Source organism: Gekko japonicus, unplaced genomic scaffold, assembly GCF_001447785.1.
Source record: "Gekko japonicus isolate JY-2015 unplaced genomic scaffold, Gekko_japonicus_V1.1 scaffold761, whole genome shotgun sequence".
In the NCBI taxonomy this organism is placed as follows: Eukaryota; Metazoa; Chordata; class Lepidosauria; order Squamata; family Gekkonidae; genus Gekko; species Gekko japonicus.
In genome coordinates this window covers 595,544-610,280 of record NW_015177030.1, presented here as the reverse complement: position 1 = coordinate 610,280, position 14,737 = coordinate 595,544, and the positions used below count along the sequence as shown (strand labels likewise).

The following is a 14,737-nucleotide window of genomic DNA, read 5'->3' as shown; positions in this document are numbered from 1 at the left end:
ACCCGGCCCGGGAGACACCCCCCCCCGCCTCCCCCTCCTCCACACTCCCCCTCCCCAGCACACACACACAAGCACCACCAGCCAAGCCTGCCCCACGGGGGGGGGGGACCTCCAACAGGGGGCTGCCGCAAAGACATAATACCTCCTTCCCATCCCGACTCCCTGCGGCTGCCAACAACACACAAGCCCTCGCGACTTCCCACGACCCACCGACGTCTTCGCACAGTCCTTCTCCCTTCACCCCCTGCCCCATCTCTCCACCTCCCTCCCTCCCTGTGACAGTCATCAAAAGGGCCCCCACCCCACCCCGTGGCCACAAGGCCTCTGCCTGAATCACCTAGTCTAATATCTTTGGCATCCCCTCCTCCTCCACCTGCTCCACTCTCCCCTCACCCACCACCACCCCGCTAGCCCCCCACCACAGTACTAGTCTGGAGAGGCCCAAGTCCAACAGCAGCTGCCCCTCCCTCAGGCTGAGCTGGGGGTACGGCTGGTGCTGGCGGGGGGAGTAGTTGTGCTTGCGGGCCTGGTAGTGCTCTTGGCCCTGTCCGCGCCTGCCCCGCTGCCCACCTTCCAGGGAGTTGCGCCGGGCTGGGCGGGCCGCACGTTTCTGCTGGGGCTGGGCGCCGCCTTGGTGGGCGGGCTTGGGGCTCGGGGCCTGGGAGGCTTCTGTGCCGCCAGCCCCCGGCTCCTTCTCCCCACTGCTGCCCCCCACCATGAAGCCAGAGTTGGGCCCCCAGGAGTAGCGGTGCTGGGGGTTGCTCTTGAAGGGGAAGCGCAGCTTGCAGTCCTGGGGGGGGATGAACTTGCCGGGGGCGGTGCGGTGGGGCTGGCTGCGGCGCAGGGACTGGCTGAGCTGCTGCTGCTGCAGGTTCTGGAGCCGGGCCTGCTCCTGCCGGAGCCAGCGGAGGCGCCCGCGCCGGAAGGCAGGGTCCTTCTCCATCAGGCGGGTGACCCGCTCGTAGCAGGAGGCCTCCTCCGCCTCCCCCTGGCCCTCTGGCTGCTCCTTGGCCTCCTGGTCCACCGCTGCCAGGCCTTCCGCAAGCAGCAAGGAGCCCCACTCGTTCTCCAGGTCTTCGTCCTCCTGCAGCGAAGGGGGGGGGGAGAGGCACACGCATGAGCGCACGCGGCACACACTCCCCGCACACAGCATCGCCAGGCCGAAGTCTGCATCCCGTCAGGCACCTTGAAGGCCAACCAAGTTGAATTCTGCACGCACCCAAAAGCTTCTGCCCAGAATTAAACTCTGCTGGTCTTCAAGGTGCCCGACGGGACTCAGACTTCGGGTCTGCTGCTGCTTCAGACCCACACGGCCACTCGGCTGAGTCTAGCTTCACGGGAGGCACCCCATTGAGCCACATGGAGTGGAGGAAGAAGTGTGCCTCCACACACAAGTTTACACCCAGAATTTAACTCGGCTGGTCTTCAAGGTGCCTGGCGGGACTCACAGACTCTGTCCTGTTGCTTCAGGCCAACCCCCCTGACTGAATCAGGCCCTCCGTCCCGTCACGGTCAGCCCTGTCCACTCTGCCTGGCAGGGGCTCTCCAGGCAGAGAGAGGTCTTTCCCGTCCCCCACTCCTGCCCTGCAGACCTTCTCACTGGGCATGTCGGGGACCGAACCTGGGACCTTCTTCCCCAGTGAGTCTCAGCCCCTTCCCGAGCAGCATCCACCGCCTAGCAGCCTGTTCTAGCCCCCCTTTTGCGGCCTGCGTTTGCTTCTGATATTCTGCGGAAGGGGCCCCTTCCCACAAAAGCCAGGTCTGAGTTCTGCCCCCGAGGCAGTAAGGCTGGTTGGACAATACCCCCTCTGAAAGCAGCCCACCCCACCCCACCCCACGGGCGTGTTGTCAGCCACAGAGTTCCCTCGCTCTTGCTGCAGGGATGTGGGAGGCCTGGTGGCAGGAACCGGGCAGAGGGGGGAGCGGGTCCCTCGCAGTTTGGGGTGGGGCCATGTCTGGCACCCCCAGAGACCCAGGAGGCGGGCTCAGGGCCCCCGACACAACCTGCTCCTCTGGGGACTTGGCAGTGCTTCCTCTCCTCCACCCCCGCCTGCAAGGCCAGTTTGGGGAGGAGTAGAAACCACAAGCGACTCCTGGGTGCTCGGGATCGTGGAAGCGCAGAGGGTGGGAAGCCACGTGGCCTCTGCTCTGCCACCCCAAGAATGCTGCAGGCCTCTGCGGGAGACTCTCTCCATCCTGCCAGGTTTGGAAGCGGCCCCGGCTCGCCCAGGGGCAGGGGAGGGCAAACCCCCCTCGGGGGCTGCCGTAAGTCATCTGGGACCTGGGGCCACGTCCCACCGCCAGCCGCCAAGTCTGAAGCCACGGCATGCGCATGAGGGAAGGGCGCCTGGAGCCGCTCACCTGGGCAGAAATGGGGATGACCCGCTCCATCTTGACCACCCGGTCCCGGAGAGAGCGGATCTCCTCATCCTTCATGTTGTTCTGTATTTTCACCTCCTGGAGGATATCGGTCAACTTGTCGATGTGGGCCCGGAGGTCGTCGACGTCCGTGCCGGGGTTGCCGGCTCGGCCCTCGGAGGTCCCCCCGCCAGGGCCGCCGCTGCCCGCGGTGCCATCCGCCTCGCCCACCCCGACAGTGTCCCACACGTCCCGGGCCACGGCCCGCCAGCTGTCCCGCTCGTTGGGGTCGCGCTTCCCGTAGAGGCGGCACAGCTCCTTCATCTTGACGATGCTCATGGCCTCGATCTCCTGGCGGGAGTGGCGGAAGTCGTTGAGGGCCACCTCGTAGCAGATCTCCTTGACGGCCTGCATCTTGAGGTCGGCCAGCGTCAGCCAGCGGGGGTCCTTGGCAACCCGGCGGCGCTGCGGGATCTGGTACACGCGCAACGGCTCCCGCTTCTTGCCGGAGCTCGGCAAGCCGCACCGGCGCACGATGGTTTGCACTTTGGTGGCCGGGAGCTTCTCCCTCAGGGAGGAAATGAGGCGCCAGCTCTCCTCGCACGAGCGCTTGTCCGAGTCATCACCACTGTCCGAGTCTGCGTACTGCCGGGGGGGGGGAGGGCAGGGCTGGAGTGAGGGCAGGTTCCCTCCACGCCACAGCCGCACCGAGAGCCAGACCCCGCCCCTGGGTCCCACCCACCGGTCTTCCAAGGGCCTTGAGTGGAGGGCAGGGGTTCAGGGGTCCCCGACCTGGTGCCCGTGGGCGCCATGGCAACCACAAGTGCCTTTACTGGTTCCCCCCCCCCCAAGTGTTTTTAGAAAGTGGATGGGCTCAGCACAGCTCCTGATTGGCCACTGGAGGTGTGAAGGACTGGCTGTCCTGACTGTTTCTTCTTGGTGAGCACAGTGCGTACACTTGTGCGTGTGCCAAACGTATTTTTCACCCATGCGCTACGATCAGAGTTGTGCGGAGCCTCACTCCCTCCCTGTCCTTTTGCGGCTGGCCCTGCCCCTCCTGCAACGGCCCTTGTGTGGCTGTGTCAGATTTCCAAAGGTCCCTGCTGGCTCCAGGAGTCCGGGGCTCCCTGCGCTGGACAGACCACTGGTGTGATCCTGCATGGCCGTGCTTCTGCGCCCACACCCACGTGGAGCGGGAGTGCCGGAATGCCAGCTGGAAGGAGTCACTTGGCTCCTCTGAGGGGCACCCTGAAAGCTGGCCCCTCCCTGGGAAACAGGGACCCTGTGTACCCCCCACCCCCTCCCCTTACCAGTCTTTGCTGCTCCAGAAGAAGGTCGGCCTCCTCCTTCTCCCGCCGGTACTGGCTCTCCAGGTCCTGGAGTCTGGGGGTGGGGGGGGGGAGAGGAAAGGAAGAGTCACAGGAAGGCCAAGCAGGCCTCGGCACCATGGCCCTCTGCCTGGCAGGAACCAGCCCTGGGGGGGCGGGGCCCCCCTGAAGAACAGCCTCCGGCAGAACTCCTGCCCCAGGAGGGGGTGAGACAGGGGCTGTCCCTACGCCTCGTCCTCCAGGCCCCACTTCTTCCTCCGGTGGCCTCCCAGCCGGACTGAAGTGGGGGTGGGTGGGGAGGCCGACGTGTTTTATTGGTGGCTCGTTCTAGATGGATGTGGTGGCTTTTACTGGGCTCTGTTGAGGGTGGGAAGGCAGCCTAAAAGCTCCCCAAAGCAAAGAAATACCAGCAAAGTGCCTTTATTAATTTATACACCCCGTCTTACTCCCCCCCCACACGGGGACCCAAGGGGGCTGGGCATCGTTCTCCTCCCCTCCAGTTCACCCTCACAACAACCGCCCCCCCCCTGCGAGGTGGGCGAGGCGAAGAGGGGGTGACTGGTCCGAGGTCACCCAGCAGGCTCCCAGGGCAGAATGGGGATCTGAACCCAGGTCTCCCAGGCCCCAGTCCGACGCTCTGACCACGGCACCACCCTGGCCCCTTGTGGTTCCCAGGCCGAATGCGGGATGAAGAAGCTGCGAGAACACACAGGCAGAGCCCAGCTGAAGGGGCCTACGGGGTGGAAGGGAAAGCGGCGGAAAGAGACAATTGTGCCGCCTCCCTTGCTCCCGCCCGCCAGCTCGCCACCAGCCCCGTTATTCAAACTGGTTCAACAACTGACCACCCCCAAAAGGGACACTGATGGGCTCTCTGCTGCGATTCATTTGCAAACTCCTTTGCGGATAAAGTCTCTAAGCTCCGCCTGGAGTTGGCTGCTGGAGTTGGCTGGAGTTGGTGGACGGGAGATCCACCGGCACCGCCTGGTCCTTTTCTGGGTTCTCCCGGCCTGCTCCCCTTGTGAACGTTGACAGGATCCTGACAGCTGTGGCGCCAACGACCTAGTCCTTGGATCCTTGTCCCTCGTGGCTGATAAAATCACACCATGAAGAGGTATTGGTTTGTCTCTCTCGCGGGGCTGCTTCCCCAGCTCCCCGAAGGAGGCAACTGTTCGACCCTTGCTAGAGAAACCCTCCTTAGATAAAAAAAAAGGAGCTGGCCAATTTCCGCCCAGTGTCTAATCTATCTTTTCTGGGGAGAGTAAGGAGCGAGCAGGGGCTGAGCAGCGCCAGGTTTTCCTGGATGAGACATCTGCCCCGGCCCCTCTTCCGTCGGGCTTCAAGACCAAGACAGCACCGGTCGCTTTGGCGGACGATCTCCGTTTCCATCTGGATAAAGGCATGCTGGCCCTGCCGATCCTTCTGGATCTCTCAGCGGCCTTCGATACAGCTGACCACCCGGTCCTGATCGATCGCCTTGCCTCCGTGGGGGCCCACCGTTGGTTCTCCTCGTCCCTCCAGGGACAGTCTCAGAGGGTTGTTATCGGGGAGGAGAGGTCTCCCTGACAAGACCTGAATTGTGGGGTCCCACGAGGTTCGATCCTCTCTCCGATGATACTTAACATATCATCTGCTGATGACAGCCGGCTCTCGGCACCACCCCAGTGCCTGGATGAGGCAGTCCAATGGCTAAGGGGGAGCTGGCTGAAGTTGGATCCATCCGAGATGCCAGCCGGAGGGCCACTGGCGAGACTCAATGGTGTCCAGTTGACAGCAGTAGACTCTGTAAAGAGCCTCTGGGGTGGGGTTGGATGCTGCACTATCACTGGATAGGCAAGTGTCTGTGCTAGCGTGGTTGGCAGCTCTTCACCTACGCCAGGCCCGCCAGCCGGCTCCGTACACGTCTGAGTCAGACTGTGCCACAGTAATCCATGCAACAATCCCCTCCAGAATGGACTGCTGCTGGGATTTGCTCTACGTAGGGCTGCCCTTGAAAACGCATCGGAAACTGCAGGGGGTCCAGAATGCAGCTGCCAGGTTGCTGACTGGAACTTTAAGGTCAGCTCATATGACTCCGATTCCGTGGCAGCTGCACTGGCTACCCATTAGTCTCCGGATCCAATTCAAAGTGTCGGTGGTAACCTTCAAAGCCCTCCGTGGTCTGGGACCCTCATACCTACGGGGCCACTCCTCCCGTTACAATCCCCCCCAGCCATTGTCCAGGGACCTCCTGCAGGGTGTGCCACCAAGGGAAGCCGTACCCCCCCGTCCCCCCGCTGGACTTGGTCAGTTTCCGCAGGGCACGCAAGGCTAAACTGCTTAGGTTGGCCTTTGGAGGATAACCCTGTGTTTGGGCTGTTTCAACAGTAGTGCGGTGTTTTTATGTTGTTTTTTACTTTATTGATTTTAATGCCATAAGTTGCCACGAGACCCTTTGGGTGAGTGGTGACTAAAAAAAAAAATCTAACAAATAAGCAAAAACCCTGAGCCAGGCCATTCCCCCCTCCGCATTCCATGTGACCATCTCGTGAGTGGGACCACAGAGGGCAAAGCCGCTGCCCGGTCCTGCTGCTTGGAGGGCCTGTCTCCTGGCAGCTGTTGTGCTGCCCCACACGCGCACACACGCACAGGCACAGGCGCACACACCTCTTCTCCATCTCCAGCTTGATGTCGATGCCCTGTTTCTCCAGCAGCTCCCGCTGGGCGAAGTTCCAGTCCACGGGCTCCAGCGGGCTCTCCAGCGGGGGGTTCCGCTCCCTCTCCATCCGCGCCTGCTCCGGGTGGTTGAAGCGGAAGACGTGGTTCTTGCCCATCACAATCCGGTTCCCTGGAGGCGGAGAGGCCATATATGCTCGGAGGGGCCCAGGGCAGAACCTCCACTGTGTGTGGCTCCGTCCCCGCGCAGGGGAGGGGCAGAGAGGCCAGTGGGCCGGGGCCAGCCCAGAGGGGGCTGTCCCACACGTCACGCCAGCATGGCGGGAGAGGACCCCACGGGGGCGCGGTCACACAGGCTCCAGAGAAGTGTGCCAAGACCCTCGAGGCCGTCCCCCTCCACCCCATCCCACGTCCTGCCACCTGTGGGGCTGCCTCACGCTGTCCCTTGGCAGAACTGGCGGGTCAGAAAACCTGGGGGCTTTCCCAAGGAGCACCGGAGAGCCTTCCTTTGGCACGGCTCAGACCCTGGACAGCAAACCGTGGCCCTGTGTCCCAACTCCAGGCAACCCAATCTGGGGGGGGGGGAATGGCTCCCGCCCAGCGCCATGCCCCCTACCTGATCTCAGCACCAGCGACTCCGTCACCTGCTTCCCGTTGACATAGGTCTCCGCGCCCTCACATGGCTCCAGCGTGACAACAACTGAAAGGGGAGAGGGCCGGAGATCAACACCACCTCTCTCTGGAAGGCCTCCGGGTACCAGAAGCACGTGCGTCCACTTGGCCTTTGCCCTATTGGCTAATGACCCCAGGCCCGCCCCCATGCCGTAGAGAACTGGAAGCAGGACCCCAACGCCCTACCGAGACCCACTGGCCACCTGATACCTGCTGGCGCACTCCCCAGCCGTCACGCCCCTCTGCTCCACGCAAGCACAAGAGACGGGAGAGGAAATGCCATTATTCCAGAGCCACCACCGGAGGTATTCAGACTCTGACCCTCCCCTCCCCTCCCACCCCGCCCACCTTCTCCAGACTCCGTGGTGCTGCTGCAGAAGAGGCAGTGCTGCTCCTTAATGAACTGCCCGGTCAGCTTGATGTCCACGTTCTCCTGGCCGACTCTGCAGTAGGGAAGAAAAAGGCTCCAGGTGGGGGCCCAGCCGCAAGGGGGAGGGGAGAGCAAGCAAGGGGGCAGTCGGGGGGGGGGCTCGCATCCTCATCAGCCCGCCCAGCCCAGCCCAGCCCAGCCATTCTCACCGGGTGACGCCATCCTTGATGTGGTAAAGGAGGCACTCAGACATCAGGGGATCCTCATTCAAGTTAACCAGGTGTGGAGTCTGCACAAGACACGGGAACAAGGTGGAAGCAGGCCAATCTCTACAGGTGACCCATTTTCGTGTGTGTGTGTGTGTTTTTGGCCAATTCTCTATTTGTACAAATGATGAACTCAACAACATTATGATCACTGTTTCCAAGCGGTGCAATCACTTTTACATCTCTCACCAATCTCTACAGGTGACCCATTTTCATGTGTGTGTGTGTGTGTGTGTTCACCTCCCCCCCCCGATCTCTTCTAACCACAGTGCTGGAACACCTGGGAAGCCACCGTGCCACAGGGGGGCCCCCACCCCAAAGACACACCTGAAAGGTCTTGGGGACTGCAAAGGGGCAGCTGCATCAGGCAGCCGTAGCAAAGCCAACATCCAGCGGGGCGGCTCCAAGACGGACGGCATCTATTTCCAGGCAAGCTTTCGTGAATCTTGAGCAGGAGCAAGCTGTGACCCACAAAAGCTCCTCTGGAAATAGATGCTGGTCTTTAGGGTGTTCCTGGACCTTGGCTTCATCTTGGACAAACTGACCTTTTTCAAAAGGCTGCCAAATTTTACATCATCTCTCACTCTGCCGGGGCCATCCTGGAGCGCCCGAGATGAAGGAGGAGCCCTTTAGCCCCGTCAGAGCCTCGGGAAAGCAGCTGCAGCTGGCCACCCGGGTGTGTCCCCCCCCCCCGCCAGGGGTGCCTACCTTCTTGGGGGAGAAGACTCCCACGGTGCCCCCATCCTCCCGGAGAGCCACGCCCATTTCCGCCAGGAGCGCCTCCCTGCAGGAAGGACAAGAGCTCTCAGCCCCACGGGCAGGCCTCAGAGGGAAGACTCAGAGGAAAGCCCCCCCCCGAGAGCGGACCCCTGCGGTACCCCACTGCTTACCACCCTCCACTGAGAAAATTGCCCACCTACACTCACTCTCTGTTTTCTATGAACTAGCCAGTTTTTGATCCATAAAAGGACTTGTCCTTCTATCCCATGATTTTTGAGCTTACTTAGGAGCCTTTGATGAGGAACTTTATCAAAAGCTTTCTGGAAGTCAAGGTAAATAATATCTATTGGATCCCCCTTGTCCACATGTTTGTTCACCCCCTCAAAGAACACTAACAGGTTAGTGAGACAAGATCTTCCCTTACAGAAACCGTGCTGAGTCTGCCTCAATAGGTTTTGTTCATCTATGTGCCTACTAATTCTTTCCTTAATAATGGTTTCCACCAATTTACCCGGTATCGACGTCAGACTGACTGGCCTGTAATTTCCCGGATCTCCTCTGGAACCCTTTTTAAAGATGGGAGTGACATTAGCTACCTTCCAATCCTCAGGAATGGAGGCAGATTTTAAGGAAAGATTACATATCTTTGTCAGGAGATCTACAAGTTCACATTTGAGTTCTTTCAGAACTCTCGGATGTATGCCATCTGGGCCTGGTGATTTTTCAGTTTTTAAGTTGTCTATCAGTTTTAGGACCTCCTCTCTCGTCACCTCAATCTGACTCAGGTCTTTCAACACCCCTCCTGAAATCAGTGGTTCTGGAGTGGGCAAGCACTTCTCATCTTCCACAGTGAAGACGGAGGCAAAAAATGCATTTAGCTTCTCAGCCATTTCCCTATCATCCTTCAATACTCCTTTTACCCCTTGGTCGTCCAAGGGCCCCACTGCCTCCCTGGCTGGTTTCCTGTTTCTAATGTATTTGAAGAAAGTTTTATTGTTGGTTTTTACGTTTTTTGCTATATGCTCCTCATATTCCCTTTTTGCCTGCCTGACCTCAGACTTGCATTTTATTTGCCATAGCCTGTGTTCCGTTTTATCAGCCTCACTGTGACTAGCTTTCCACTGCTTAAAGGAATTCTTTTTACTTTTTACAGCCTCTATTACTCTGTTTGTTAACCATGCAGGCTTTTTCCTATACCTTTTTGTGCCTTTCCTAAACTGCGGAATATATATTTTTTGAGCTTCTAGGATCGTAGTTTTAAATAGATCCCAAGCTTCCCCAATTGTTTTGACCCTTTCTACTTTTCCTTTCAGTTTCCTCCCCACGTGTCCCCTCATATCAGAGAAATTACCCCTTTTAAAGTTTAAAATGGTTGTGTGAGTCTTTTTGGCCAATTCTCTATTTGTACAAATGATGAACTCAACAACATTATGATCACTGTTTCCAAGCGGTGCAATCACTTTTACATCTCTCACCAATCTCTACAGGTGACCCATTTTCATGTGTGTGTGTGTGTGTGTGTTCACCTCCCCCCCCCGATCTCTTCTAACCACAGTGCTGGAACACCTGGGAAGCCACCGTGCCATGGGGGCTCCCACCCCAAAGACACACCTGAAAGGTCTTGGGGACTGCAAAGGGGCAGCTGCATCAGGCATCTATTTCCAGGCAAGCTTTCGTGAATCTTGAGAAGCGAGCCGTGACCCACAAAAGCTCCTCTGGAAATAGATACTGGTCTTTAGGGTGTTCCTGGACCTTGGCTTCATCTTGGACAAACTGACCTTTTTCAAAAGGCTGCCAAATTTTACATCATCTCTCACTCTGCCGGGGCCATCCTGGAGCGCCCGAGATGAAGGAGGAGCCCTTTAGCCCCGTCAGAGCCTCGGGAAAGCAGCTGCAGCTGGCCACCCGGGTGCGCCTCCCCCCCCCCGCCAGGGGTGCCTACCTTCTTGGGGGAGAAGACTCCCACGGTGCCCCCATCCTCCCGGAGAGCCACGCCCATTTCCGCCAGGAGCGCCTCCCTGCAGGAAGGACAAGAGCTCTCAGCCCCACGGGCAGGCCTCAGAGGGAAGACTCAGAGGAAAGCCCCCCCCCGAGAGCGGACTTGGGCAGCCTCAGGTCTCTTCCTCTACAAACCAAGCGCCCACCCACGCTCCACATGTTGCAACAAGACGTCTGCCTCTCCTGCCTGGGGGTGCGAAGGCCACGGCCACAGGCGGGAGCCAGAGAAGGCAAGTTCTTCTCAGCCACCTTCAGGCCTGGTGCTTTCAAGAAGCAGGCACGTTCTCGGCTTAGGCATCCACACGCACGCACATGCAAAAGGAATGCCCCAGCAGGTGTGGCAGGGACCACCACAGCACCCACCGCTCCATCCGGATCGCCTCCGTCTTGCGCAGTTTCTCCTCCCACGTTTCGTTGAGCTCAGCGATGATCTTCTCAGTCTCCTACAAGAGCAAGGGGTGACCCGGGAGGGATTCATCTTGGGTCCATTTTTTTTTTCCCCCCCCCCCCCCCCCGTTCACCACCAGGGCCTTTCACCCACAGATAAAATCAGTTCCAAGGAGGAGGAAAGGTGTGCATTCCGCTCTATCCGAGCTGAAAAAATAGCCAGAAAATACCTTATTGGTATTTATCGGCTATTCTTTCAGTCGGATATAGAAGGGGGTGTATTTTTGGCTATCGAGCAGAGCCAATCCTGGATAATCCCGAAAAAAACAGGATAGCCACAGTTAAAAGGTGTTTAAAGAGAGTGCACTCCCTTTAAATGACGTTCCAGGTGAAGCTGCAGCTTCACGAATGCATTTAAAGGGACCGTGACACCTTTAAATGCCTTCAGCTCCATAATAGCCCATGGGGACCATTAGAGTCAATGATCCCCATAGGCTATAATGGGGAATCTATCCAGGGGTATGCAGGGTTTGTTTTTTGAGAGAACCACCACATTTTCAACGTAGCTTATTGTGCCTCTCCTCAAAAGACCCCCACTCCAAGTTTCAAAAAGATTGGACCAGGGGGTCCAATTCTATGGCCCCCAAAGAAAGGGCCCCCATCCTCCATTATTTCCAATGGAGAGAAAAAACAGGGACTGATGTCAAACCAGAGAGTCTCTGCAGTAGAAACTGAAGGTTTTTACAGAACCAGTGCCACTGTGGCAACGCCAGCTCACCAAATCCAAGCAAGGGGGGGGGGGTTTCCAAGCAGTGTTCCCTCTAAGCTGGGTTCATGTGAGCCAGCTCACAGTTTTTTAACCTCTACCTCACACATTTTTGTCTTTGCTCAGGAAGTATGGCTCCAGAGCAAACTAACTTTTGCGGTGGCCAAATCATTCACTCACAACTTTAATGCCAGTAGCTCACAAAGTAGAATTTTTGCTCACAAGACTCCACAACTTAGAAGGAACATTGGTTCCAAGCCCAGCATAGACAGTGCATTATAGAAGAAGAAGAAGAGAAGAGATTGGATTTATACTCCGCCCTTCACTACCCAAAGGATAGCGGCTTACAAGCGCCTCTCCCTTCCCCTCCCCACAACAGACACCCTGTGATGTGGGTGGGGCTGAGAGAGCGCTGACAGAAACGGCTCTTTTTCAAGAACAGCTGTGCCAGAACTATGGCTTGCCCAAGGTCATCCAGCAGGTGCAAGTGGAGGAGCGGGGAATCAAACCCGGTGCTCCCAGATTAGAGTCCACGCACAACCACTACACCAAACTGGTTCTAGTGCCCACCGAAACCCAGTGCCTTCCCCTAAATGCTTTTTTTCCCTCCATTGAAAACAATGGAGGATGGGGGCACTTTCTCTGGGCACTCTGTACATGCACTGGTTCTGCTGGGCATTCTGTAGATGGGCTGGCTGTGTTGGGCTTGCAAACCCCACTTGCTTGGATTTGTTGAGCTGGCATTGCCACAGTGACACTGAATCTGCTGGGCACTCTGTACATGCACTGTCTGTGCTGTGCTTGCATCCCCCCTCACTTGGATCTGTTGAAATGGCATTGCCACAGTGGCACTGGTTCTGCTGAGTGCTCTGTACATGCTCTGGTTCTGCTGAGCACTCTCTACATGCCCTGGTTCTGCTGGGCTTGGAAATATTGCCCCCGCCTTCAGTTTCGACTGCAGAGACTCTCTCATTTGACATCAGTCCCTTTTTTTGCTGATTTCCCCCCACCATTGGAAACAATGGAGGATGGGGGCGCTTTCTTTGGGGGCCCGTAGAATTGGATCCCCTGGTCCCATCTTTTTGAAACTTGGGGGGGGGGTGTCTTTTGAGGAAAGGCACCAGAAGCTACGCTGAAATTTTGATGACCCTATCTCAAAAAACAGCCCACCCAGACCCATGGATACGCCCAGATAGATTCCCCACTGACTGTAATGATCTCATAGTGCATAATGGAGCCCAAAAAATTGGGATTTCTGAAAAAAACTGAATTCGAATACCATACCGGTACTGGAATTTGGGGTTTGGGGGGGGGAAATCCTGAGTTTTTGGGGGTCCAATCCCAATTTTTGTGTGTGTGCACACACCCCTTGTTGGGAGACCACAGGGCCGTGGCTGAATGGCTAAACTCCGATGCTCCCTCTAAGCTGTGGAGTCTTGTGAGCAAAAACCCTACTTTGTGAGCTCCAGACATTAAAGTTGTGAGCGAGCGACTGGGCTGCTGCATCAATTAACTTGTTCTGGAGCCCTCCTTCCTGAGCCAAGACAAAAATGTGTGAGGCAGAGGCTAAAAAACTGTGAGCTAGCTCACACCAGCTCAGCTTAGAGGGAACACTGCTAAGCTCCTGCTTGGTGTGCAGAGGACCCCCTGGGGTTCGGCCCACAGGTCTCCAGCAGCAGCAGCAGCCGCCGCCTCCGGGAAAGGCCCATCTCTGCCCTGCCCCTCCGAGGAGGGAGTCCTGGGCTAGACGGGCCACGGGAAGGCCCTGCTGCACGGCCGCGGCGGGGCTCCCGCTCCTGCCTCCAAAGGCCTCCCGGGGTGGGCACTGCTGGCCTCCTCCTGAGAGAACCTCTACCAGGGCTGGCCGAGCCACCGACTTTGTTGCTTGCAAAAGAAAGCGGAACAGGCTGGAGAGGGATGGCCCCTGCGAGTGAGGAGCAGGGTCGGCCACCCAGGGACACCACTGGGGACCCTCTTGCTTGCCTGGGCTGGCAAAGGCTCCCCAAGAGAGCTGCTCACTCAGCCGGAGCCCCTCGAACTGGAGAGGGCAGGGGACCCTGCCGAGGACCACCTCTGTGCCTGCAGGGGCACCAGGAGTATTGTCCTGAGAGGTGGCGGGTGCGGCAACCAAGCAGGAGATGCCGCAGAGTGACTCCTGCGGGTAGAAAAGTGCCAGAGTGGCCGGCCTCGGAGCGCTGCGCTTGACACGCCTCCCCCAGTCCTCCCAGCCCCTCTGAGGGCCTCACCTGCAGCCTCTCCATGGCCTCCTCCGTGCAGATAATCTGGTCCTCCACGCAGGAGTAGGGCTCCAGCTCCCCATTGAGGGCGAGGGGCAATTCAGCCGTGGGCGCAAAAGGGGAGGGGGGAAGGCTGGATCCACCTCCCGGGTCATCGGGCTTCGAACCTGAAAGGCACCCAAGAGTCAGGAGCCGCGCCCGTCTCCCCTCCGGCCCTAGGGGAGGAGGCAGTTCCCTGAGGAAACCGAACCCAACACCTCCCAGCCTGGGGGGGGGGGGTTTGAGATGGGGAGAGACCTCCCCACAGTCTTGGCTCCTTGCTTGCTGGAATAGAACAGGCTCTTAATTGGGGGCTTTTAAAATTAATTCAAAACATTTATTAGCCACCTTTCTACCTTGCGGCGCTCAAGGCAGCTTACAACGTAAATAAAACAACAACTATGAAACACATACAAGACAACAGTTTAAAATCTCAGGACTGTCCATAAACAAAGTCTGAATTAGTCAAATGTAGTCCTAAGTGAAACCATCTCCAGCTGCCTCCTGAGGAGCAAAAGTCAGAGAGCCAAGCGCACCTCCCCAGGGAGGCCGTCCCGTCATCGTGGGGCTGCCACTGAGAAGGCCCTCTTGTGCCCCCCCAGAACAAACCCTCAGCCCTTGGCCGTACGAAGTAAGGAGGGAGGGCCCCTGAGCATGCCCTGCAGGGTCTACCCGCAAAGGTGGTGGCTGACAAGCCCTGGGCAGAGAGGAGGTCCCGCAGTCTGGCCACTTCCTCCTTGAGCTCCCGGATGAGCCGGGCGTTGGGATCCTCGTTGATGACCGCGTTGCAGCGGATCTGCTTGGCCCGGTCGGCGTACCTGGGGGAGAGCAGGAGGGCCCGAGGAAGGGGTGTCAAGGACCAGGCCGCCTTCTGCCACGCCAGGTCATGAGCCTCCTCCCCCCTGCCCCCCCCGTTCCCGGAGGCACCCCCCTCTCCCCTGCCT

The 14,737-nt window shown here is 58.4% G+C and overlaps 1 protein-coding gene across 1 annotated transcript in view; it reads right to left on the bottom strand.

Annotated features, from left to right (window-relative positions):
* Nucleotides 1-14,737, bottom strand: part of KIF1C (kinesin family member 1C) — a 53,630-nt gene that overhangs the window by 2,508 nt on the left and 36,385 nt on the right. The window contains exons 10-20 of the mRNA XM_015427890.1: nt 14,466-14,664; nt 13,764-13,921; nt 10,728-10,807; nt 10,309-10,384; nt 7,590-7,669; nt 7,359-7,453; nt 6,955-7,038; nt 6,330-6,510; nt 3,669-3,741; nt 2,362-3,003; nt 428-1,084 (exon numbers count right to left, since the gene is read on the bottom strand). Coding sequence (XP_015283376.1) covers nt 428-1,084; nt 2,362-3,003; nt 3,669-3,741; nt 6,330-6,510; nt 6,955-7,038; nt 7,359-7,453; nt 7,590-7,669; nt 10,309-10,384; nt 10,728-10,807; nt 13,764-13,921; nt 14,466-14,664 — 2,325 coding nt within the window. The remainder of the gene's footprint in view (nt 1-427; nt 1,085-2,361; nt 3,004-3,668; nt 3,742-6,329; nt 6,511-6,954; nt 7,039-7,358; nt 7,454-7,589; nt 7,670-10,308; nt 10,385-10,727; nt 10,808-13,763; nt 13,922-14,465; nt 14,665-14,737) is intronic.